The sequence below is a fragment of the Ruditapes philippinarum genome, unplaced genomic scaffold, assembly GCF_026571515.1.
Source record: "Ruditapes philippinarum isolate M1 unplaced genomic scaffold, ASM2657151v2 ctg9206_1_1_1_1, whole genome shotgun sequence".
In the NCBI taxonomy this organism is placed as follows: Eukaryota; Metazoa; Mollusca; class Bivalvia; order Venerida; family Veneridae; genus Ruditapes; species Ruditapes philippinarum.
Genome location: NW_026862574.1, coordinates 92,216 through 103,017, shown reverse-complemented (window position 1 = coordinate 103,017; position 10,802 = coordinate 92,216). Strand labels below are relative to the sequence as shown.

The following is a 10,802-nucleotide window of genomic DNA, read 5'->3' as shown; positions in this document are numbered from 1 at the left end:
CGTTTGAAATCAACTATGCACGATATCACCAAATTTATAGACTTTTATTAATAAAAGGTATAATAATATGAATTCTCGTCGTTTCAAGTGTTCTTCCTGTCAATTTTTATCATGGAGCGGTCACAAAAGCATGTCATGTAAAATGTTTAAAAAATGATTTTTCTTTCTTAAAGAAAATTAATCATTGTGTACTCAATAATGATTGAAATATGTTCACTGAAATTCGTTTAAACAAGGGAATAATGTCATACTTACTTGTTTCATTGCATTGAATATGTAAAGACATTTTTATATTCACAAATAAACGATAATTTTCATTTTGTATACATTGTATCAAGTCTGCAGTACACGATTTATTTTCAGGAAAATGTTATTAGTTTATTTAATTCAAATTTTATGACGTATTCATGGACAAAGAGAAGTATTTCATAATGTGTACATATAGCTAAATAGCTTGTGTTATACAATAACCGTTGGTTCTTTTTATTAGAAAAGGGCAAAGTTGTTAGCAAAATTTGTCACATAAGGTTACACCAGAACTTGTTAACAAGCATTAAATAAATCACTTCGTTGGGACAAATCACTTCATTGTGATTACTCTTAAATATGCGTATTGCTATAAGAGAGGTACAAATTGACGACACAATATGTTCGAACTAAGAATTGTCAATCACGATTGCTCGATTTGAATAACGAACAAATTATCCCTTAACAAATTTGACATTTAGTTTGAACTTGTCAGGCGAAAATAAAGATGTCTGTTTGAATTCACATAACGGGATGTAACAATGCAACTGTGTGGTACAGAATTGAAAATTGTTATTGGCACTGTGTGCGATACTTGAATACAGAAATGTCATGTAAGCTTTATTAAGATTTGCTACTAATTTTTATTTTATTTTATTTAATTGAAACCCCAATTATGATTAGCAAAAGTGGATGCAAATATTATAACAAGGTGCTATATTAAATACATTTTACATTTTAATGTTATTTTGATTCTTGTAAAAATTGAAAAATATAACGTTACTAAACTTTATATTGAGTTACATGCGTTAACCTTTTGTTAATACAAGCTTATTTTGTTTCTTTGACAGGCAATTGCTGATTGAAATCATTATCTTGCACAGTATATCATTTAAAAGAAATAAGCTTGTTGACAATACATGATAGATTAAATCTTTATTTTATTAGCTTGTTTATTAATCCTACAGAAATGAACTTTAGGATTTTATAATCTTGTGTTTATTATAACAAAAAAATGGCTGATAATAGTTTATCTAACTTTGCTTAAAATTTAAGATTTGCACAAATATGAAAATTTCTCTGGGAAGAGTAAAATTGATGCTGTAAATGTATACATTTCCGGTATCATTTTATTGGAAAGTGTACTCTTAAAGCGTTCACAATCGGACATATTCTGGACATTTTAAAAATTAGAATGCACATCCATCCCTAATATCATGTTTGCCCATTGGCAAATATATAAAAGTAGTTTCATTCAAATTTTATTTTTTAGGCGTTTAGACCTCAGTGGAGTTCAATATTTGAATTTTACGTTTCAAGAAAAAATTAATGTTGATAACAGTCCAAAGTGTTTCACGGAATTTAACATCTAAACACGAACATGGTGAATTTGGGAAACATTATTAGTCTTACGTGCTGGTCATTTCAGTCTAACTAGTATCTACAAGCTAGACTGACCAACATTTTATTTTCGTTTTGATATCCCAAAACTTGATATTAGACAAAACTACACAAGACAAGTCCGTTTAAGAGACTCAGAATGTTAAGGGTTAAACAATTGTTTAATTTATTTTTGCTCACAAAAAATTAGCCATTTAGAAACAATACTGCAGTTAAGTTTAACATTAAAAAGTAAAAACCAGTCACTTAACCCAAATATGATACTTGACGAATTCTTTCAAATATTATCTAGTGTAATTAATAAGTTTTGTTAGATAATTGAACGTCTGACCGAGATAAGGTAACAGTCTTACTTCAAGTAGGCATTGATTAAGCACATGCCAAACAATGTCGCCAATTTCCTTGATGAAACAAGGTGCCTTTCATGTTTTTCTTTTTCTTACTAAAAAGTAGTATTGGAAAACTAATCTAAGCTTTTCACAGTTTTGTTTCCTTAATTTTTTGTTTCCTTATTTTTTTGTCTGAATTTTTGTTGTATTACAAAAACATGCAAGTAAATGATAGACGTGTCAAAATTGATAACTAGTTCTAAAATTCGGCATGGAATAATGTTTGATTGAAATTTTTCATAGCAACATAATCCCAGTATGGTTTCTTCAGTTTCAGCAATCATACATGTACCTTATGCCCTTGTAAAATGATAGAGATCAATTGAATATAAAGTAAAAAAAAAAATACAAATTTTATTTACAGGCGAGAAAAAAACCCACAAGAAAACAACATCATTGTTTTTTTATTAAAAGATTCTATATAGCAATTCTTATTTGTTAGGTTTTCATAACATACCCTCAATTTCTCAAACTTTATTTTTTATTCGTATGAACATATTTATTCGTAGGCATCTTTCGAGAGAAGCTCAATACTTCTCAATAACATATTTCCTAACGGAATTCTTGTTGTTTTTTTACAATATTGACAAATATATGTATTACTTGTAAATTGTTTCTCTGTATCGTCCAAAATTGCCAAACCTTTTAATATCAATTCAGTATTGTTTCTTTTTTATCCATATTATTTTTTACTTAAGAGAGGAAACCACGGCATAATTGGTAACTTGGCTTCCGATAGATATTAATCTACGTTATATGAATTAAAAGAAATTCATAACTGATTTATAATTGTTTCGTACATTTTTTGTCATTTACTATTGATGAAATATAATATATAATATCAAAGCTTCCTTAAAAATGAATTTTAATAAAAACTAACAACCAGAGCTCATTTAAATTGATTTAATAATTAAGACAGCAAAGGTAGCTTTCCTTATAGATAAATCATACCTTATACAATTCTATGAATGCTATAATTGTGTTCTTAATGTATCCGTAACAAACATATCCCTTTTTGAAAAGAAATAATAATTTGGAAAAAAGCAAAACCCCTTTCTTTAGACTTTCAAATATAAACTATAAATTGTGAAATAAAAAGAGCTGACAAAATTATTTTCATTAGCAGTTCCGTCCGAAAGAAATTCATCCACTCTGATATACTTGAATAGAAAAAGATTAAATAAAATATTTGATGGATATTGAAAAATCTGTACAAAATGTCAAGACTTGAGCTAAAAATGTCAACAAAATTAATTATTTTCTTATTTATTTTTTCTTCTGTTCCTGTCATTTGTAAAATCGCTAAAGTTTCACATAACATATTAGCATTTTTCAATAGATGTTTGGTCGAATTCTAATGGAACTTTTGTCATCTTTATAACATCACTAATCGTATGCTTAGCATACCTACATAAATATAATTTCATGTAATTTTGTTGTGATTAATGCTTCAGAGGGATCCCGTGTTTTCCAGATATTTATGCACCACAACAGCAGATGTCAAGTGACGTGTGCAGCTATAAAAAGTTTTCCCGTACTTGATTTCGGTTTTGTTATATTTTTTTTTGGTCATTCGGGATCATTGATTCCAGCATATTTTAATGTTGAAAATTGAGAACCGCTCAAGCCGGTGCTAGGGAACATGCGAGATGATGCACCTTTTCATTATCCCTCATGTACAGATCAACTAAACCAAGACTACACTTTTCATGTATTTTTTGTGACTCATGCTTCCGTATTTTTAGATATTTATAAGTCAAAATAAAGACAAGAAACACTTTACAATGACATGTAAGATTAAATTTCGATGACTGATATATTTCAAAATGAAGCAACCGTAGAGCCCAAAACTGATGTACATTACTGTCTTTGTTATTTTATACTTTCACTAGTTTTGATGATGCAAAGTGCAAAAGTTTAACATCTGGATTACAACGAAATCTTATTTTCTCATTCTTTTTCTAGATTTGATATTAACATTATTAACAAAATAAAAAGAAAAAGATATAAACAAACATATATTTTCGTTCACAGAAACAATCAGTTGTTCATTCTTATTTAATCGATTGTATCTACCATGTTTTACAGTGCATATGAACCAAGACAAACGGTGTCTTTTTGTGTTGTTTTTTTTCGGGGGGGGGGGTCTAATATAAAGCATGTCTTTCACAACAAAACAGTTCTATACTAAAGTTATTTAAACGCAATAAGCGATATTTTACATAAACACACTCAATATAATCGAATCTGTTGTTGTATTTGTGATTTATTGCCATTGCTTTGGACCATATTATGTTTAAATGTTTTGTGAAATACACAATTTATGACTCACTCACTCACTCACTCACTCACTCAATCAATCAATTAATAATTAATCAATCAACTAACCAATCAAACAATCAATCAATTAATTAATTAATTAATCAGTCAATCAATCAAAACCTTATAATTTTTGTTCATGTGCATATATCGTTTCTTTTGAGAAACGTGTTGATATCAAACTGACAGATAAAATATTATATCAATTCGTCCACCCTTTAAATGTTTATTCATTCAAGAATATATCATATACATGTGTATATTTAAAATTTCATATACCTATTCAGAAAAATCATGCATTTAATCATAAACTCATCTTGTCAATGCCGATAAACACGCAATAAAATGAAAGATATTTAAAAGTTATGTCAATATTTTTCTTTGTTAAGCTGACATTTAAAATGCTGTAAAAATGAAATGAGCAGTTCAAAGCAAATTTTACACGAAACACTGTCTGTTTCCTTAAAACTTGCCAACCTTTTGTGTGTATCTTGGCATCTTTTCGTTGTTAAAACAAGCAATATGTAAACCAGATAAATTTCAGAAAATAAAATATTGGCAACTTGTAACTAGAACAATTTCTTTTGCAAGTTTAATTTTTTGCGTTTGAACGGGGTATTTATTTAAACTCAATAATATATCTAGAGTTATATACATAGAATGCGGATACGTATCAAGGAAGTTTTTGTAACACACAATTTAGCTTAAGTGTATGTATTAATTATTATTATAATCTTTAGAAAAGATTGTAAGATATACGTAGCATATAATTAATAAAGAGAAATTTTTTACATCTATGACAGGTAGCTATTTCCAGGGAATTATATTTTATTTTTAAGTTTATATAACATGATGTTAATAGTTTTGTCCTTTCGTTGAATATTTCAGGTTTTGTATGTGTTTTCTTTCTTACTTTCATCAAACGTTTTGCATGTGTCGTATAGAATTTTGCTCTGTTAGTATCTTGTTGTTGTTTGTCCTGAAATGCACCGTTGTTTCGTATCCCGTTTTTCTGCTATCCGCGTTTGTCTCTAGTGTTTTCTTGTGGCTTACTGTTTTGTAAACAGTGAACTGTTTTGTGTTTTCAGTTCCGCGTGGTCTGTGATACTGTTGTCTTCACTTTTCTGTATCGTTAATGTCCTTTGTCTTATTTTCCTGTCTGTTTCGTCAGGTTTCTTGAACTTCTAGTCAGAATTGTTTACTCTCTATTGTATGTTTTACTCGTCTCCGTCCATCTGTTCTTAGTCCTAGTCTCCGTCCATCTGTTCCCAGTCCTAGTCTTCGTCAGTCTGTTCTCAGTCCTAGTCTTCGTCAGTCTGTTCTCAGTCCTAGTCTCCGTCCGTCTGTTCTCAGTTCTAGTCTACGTCCGTATGTTCACAGTCCTAGTCTCCGTCCGTATGTTCACAGTCCTAGTCTTCGTCAGTCTGTTCTCAGTCCTAGTCTTCGTCAGTCTGTTCTCAGTCCTAGTCTCCGTCAGTCTGTTCTCAGTTCTAGTCTCCGTCCGTCTGTTCTCAGTCCTAGTCTTCGTCAGTCTGTTCTCAGTCCTAGTCTCCGTCCATCTGTTCTCAGTTCTAGTCTCCGTCCATCTGTTCTCAGTCCTAGTCTCCGTCCGTCTGTTCTCAGTCCTAGTCTTCGTCAGTCTGTTCTCAGTTCTAGTCTCCGTCCGTCTGTTCTCAGTCCTAGTCTCCGTCCGTATGTTCACAGTCCTAGTCTTCGTCAGTCTGTTCTCAGTCCTAGTCTCCGTCAGTCTGTTCTCAGTCCTAGTCTCCGTCCGTCTGTTCTCAGTCCTAGTCTTCGTCAGTCTGTTCTCAGTCCTAGTCTCCGTCCATCTGTTCTTAGTCCTAGTCTCCGTCCATCTGTTCCCAGTCCTAGTCTCTGTCAGTCCTAGTCTTCGTCAGTCTGTTCTCAGTCCTAGTCTCCGTCAGTCTATTCTCAGTCGTAGTGTCCGTCCGTCTATTCTCAGTTCTAGTCTACGTCCGTCTGTTCTCAGTTCTAGTCTCCGTACGTCTGTTTCCAGTCCTAGTCTGCGTCCGTATGTTCCCAGTCCTAGTTTCCGTCCGTCTGTTCTCAGTCCAAGTCTCCGTCCGTCTGTTCTCAGTCCTAGTCTCCGTCCATCTGTTATCAGTCTTCTAGTCTTCGTCTTTCTGTTATCAGTCCTCATCTTCGTTCTTCTATTATCGGTCCTCGTCTTCGTTCCATCTTCTGGTTTTGTCTGTCTTGTAGTTTTTCAGTGGAGTAGCGGGGGATCGAACTCACGACCCCTTGATTGGTAAGCAGAGAGTGTTACCACTGCACCATAGCGCCCGCTCTGAATAATAAGTGTTTTTGAAAGTCCTTTATACATTATATTACTTTAATCGCTTGCATAAAAGGTATTGCAATTAAATTTTAACACCTCTACTGGTAGCCAACCCACGTGACTTTTCATATATCGTCAAGAAGAATATTTCTCGATTTAAGAAATTTTGTCATAATAACTTTGCTGTTACTTGAATATACTCTTGAAATTTATTGGAGGGTACCCGGAATTCTTAGGTATATCAGATGGTGTGATAATCTTCTTGTGGAGTTTTTCTAAGACCGAGACTGAATTCCGAAATTTTCAAGAGCTGTTATGGTATCGCAAGCACCCATACCAAACTCCTGATTTCAGACTTTTTAGCAAATAAACGGGCTATTTTTTGTAATGAAACATTTTAAGTTCCATTAGAAACTTGTCATTGAATTCAATTTGAGGATGCAAATGAAGACTATAATGAGCTCGTGTATGCGCTACGTCACAGTTTTATAGTTGCTATCCGGAACACAGCAAATGTGATATTTTCTTGTGCAAACACACTTTAACCGTTTAAGTTTCACGGTGCACTAAACCTGGGGTTCAGTAAAAAGTAATCATCTCGTAAAAAGAATTAAATTTGTATGAAAACATCCGTTACAATGCGGAAATATACCGTTAAATTAGGACTGCTCACTTAAAGTCATGTTTGTTGATTTAATATTGATGTACGGATGATCCGAAGGCGGAGTTTCTCATGCAAACAGAAATTGTACTTCCATTTCGCCACAATGAGGTTACCTATTTTTATACTAATAAAACTCATTTTGGTTGTCTGGACACCAAAATAAGACCTAGAGTCGATATAAAACCCAATTTATTAATGAAATGTCGCTATTTAGTTTTTTATGAAATTTATTAAATGTAACTTTAACACTGCAATATAGATCAAAGCGATGAAAGCACTGAATGCTTCGGCTTAACATGACTATTAATACCTGAATTTAACAAATAAAAGCATGCCATATTTAATAAGTGTCTTGTACATCTCTGTAGTTATGTTTTTCAAAGGCCCCCTTCAGGTGCTATATTTAATGCTGTAATTTAAGAACAGAATTAACCTTTTCATACACAAAATTGCATTTTAACCGCCAATTCTGTTTAACATAAATATTTACACAGTACAACTTTATAAACTAAAACTTTCCATTTCCCGTTATTTAAATACTTTGCCCGTTGGCGCATGCCACTTAACTTTGAGTAAAATTTATCTTATTACAAACCATCTTAAAAATATTGAAGATTTCGTCTTTGACCTAAAAATCTTAACTGCTTTACTGTTCCTGGCAGAACAATTGAAATTTTTGAAGGTGGTTAGGTCTATTAAAAGGCAAGCAGCTTAAAGGGAGAGACAGGCAAAATTTGTTCGTTCCTTTATGTTGATTTTTGATTCATTATTCTCTGTAAATGTCCACAAAATAATACGCAATCACCAAAAACAATACATTTCTCCCTATAAAGAATAAAATGGTGGTTTCCTAACTTGAGCCAACGTGGGTCAGGTTAGAGGCGTCATATTTTAAAATAGTTTGAACACATGTGGAACTATGAAACGTTAAAGAAGCATGTCAAATGAATAACTTTGACTTGTCTCAATCAAACAAATATCCACAGTATCTGTTATTGTACTTCCAAAGCTTTGTTCAAGTCACAATGACTTATTTTTAAAACTATTCGTGTTTGGTCTAAATTCGTTCAACTATATATATATAGATATATATTTATGCTTCAAGCCAATATATAGAATTTAATACAGAAAATTTATGTGGGACTTTAACACAAAATTCATTTTTAAAGCGTGAAATTTGAGTATAATAGGATCATTTTAAATATTCTGGGTCAATAATTTTTTTGAGTATCACTTTAAAAAGTGGATGAGTACTATGGAAGGGAATATTCCGCAAAAAATTATACGTATTTTGGCTCTGGTAAAATGGTGCGGGTGCGCACCCCTGTCGCGCTGTTTTCATATTGAAAGGTGCAACCCCATGTGTGTTGATTGCATTCTTATTTATACATGTTTGGATTGTCCATCTTCTATGTATATTGATATATACAAGAATGCTAAATTTCAAATGTATGTACGCCACTGAAGATTGGTAATGCAGAAATTGTATCATTGCTTTTGATTTAAGTATTGTACAAAATGACAAATTATTGTGTATAGAAGTAAATACTCAATACATGTTTTATAATAGCGTCAAATTATAAGTCGGTGATGTCTTTATGGCATATATAATGCAAAAATTGCTTGTATATTTCGTTAATATGACATATTCTGTGTGAATCAGTAAAATCCATTGCTTACGGATGTTGTTATTTCAAATTTTCGAAAGTGTTCCCTGTCCTTTTCGGACAATAATAACAGGTGCATACATTACATGTGTATACTATAAAGTGGCTGATGTTTTTTTTATTTATTTCGTTTTATGTAAATTAAATTAAACATTTCATGTTTATTTGCTTGATCCATGTGTTTCATTTGAAAACCTTAACTCTAGGCTTATTCATGAAAAACAACGGATCCCAAAAGATTACGCTTCTAAAAAGAGAGTAATATTGGGGAATTCTGGGGCGCCCGGGATCTGGGAACATATAAGATATATAGGGAAAGTAATAATCTATATCTGTGTTGATGGTGTGCTTGTCGTAATTAAAGGCTAGAAAATAAGAAATAGTAATAAAGATTTTTAATGCAGAAATTGTATCATTGCTTTTGATTTAAGTCTTGTGCAAAACGACAAATTATTGTGTATAGAAAAAAATCAATACATGCTTTATAATAACGTCATATTATTAACATTTCATGTTAACTTGCCGAGTCATGTGTTTAACTGATAAAAAAAACTTTTGACACCTATGATAGGTGGCCAGTTGCCAAAACTCTATGTTTGATATGGTTACTGCTTTTTAGAAAGCGATATGATAGTAGTCATTTCCCGTGATCTCTATATATCTTATTCGATCCCGACTACCCCCCCTTCCTTTATGGGTATACACCATCTTCATGATAAATTTTATCAAAGATTTTCTATTTCAATATGAAATCCCCAGTTATAGGTTATTTTACTTCAATACCCTAAATTACAAACATACATCAATGAAATTCGTAGAAAGGTGATAATTGAAGAGTCTCATGTACGAGCCAAGCATAAACAACCGTTATCATCTAATTAATGTGAAAAATATGACGTCGATTTTGAAAGTAAAATGACGGTTAAGGATTAAAACGATAAAGGAATTGTATTAACAACATCAATTTTTTCACTTTTTTCGTAATGTTAATTTCCTATAGGCTTCTGTTAATGCAAGTGTACCACGTGACTAAAATTTTGTACAGTAACATAGGTAACAGTACTTTTTAACAGTATAAAATCTGGTCACGTGGTCTATGAAAAAAAAATGGCCGCCATTTTTTAATCGATTCACTTTCACCATGACAGAACATCACCATCTTCTCTGGAGTAACTATGACACCCATGAAATTTAGTTGTTTGCACCCATGAGTGCTTTTCACGTATAAAATATCTTTTTGTTGAAAAGTCAAAAAGTAAACATCCGTTTTCAACGGAAGTAATTGCAATGTTAATAATTATGTGTCAAACTGGAACATGCAGACGATTTAAGCATGCAACAAAGGATTATTTAACAATTTTAATCAGTGAAACGTTACAGACATAGTGGACAGACATAGGATGTCATCGTTATTTTGTCAAAAACCATGCGAAACAGAAGGATCAGATTTTACAGATCATAACCGTATAAATGGGTTAGAGTTTTTTTCTAAATATAACACAGCTTATTGTATGTTTATGTCACTTGCTTAAAGAATGAAAGAAAAAGAAAACTTCTCAAGTAGGCCTAAAGTACACAACTTTAAATTTAAAGGTAAGGACAGTTTAGTTATTGTTACTCTTGGTTTATTTTTGATACAGTTAGATGTTGACAATTGCACAGTTTTTTTATTTATATACTGTTGATTCCAGGAGAATGTGCACATTTGCCAAAATACTTAAATATGATTGGGCGATCTTAAATAAACTATCGTCTGTAATTTCTTTTTTGAAATAACACTCTCAAAATTGGTCCTGGTTTTGCAAGGTAAATAAGAA

The 10,802-nt window shown here is 31.9% G+C and overlaps 1 protein-coding gene across 1 annotated transcript; it reads left to right on the top strand.

The window, feature by feature from the left end:
• Positions 1 to 5,543: 5,543 nt before the first annotated feature.
• On the top strand, positions 5,544 to 6,243 carry LOC132719462 (coagulation factor V-like; the record flags this gene model as incomplete). The annotated part of the gene is made up of 1 exon (XM_060703233.1): positions 5,544 to 6,243. A coding segment is annotated over one exon (700 nt), but the record flags the coding sequence as incomplete, so codon positions are not given.
• Positions 6,244 to 10,802: the final 4,559 nt, after the last annotated feature.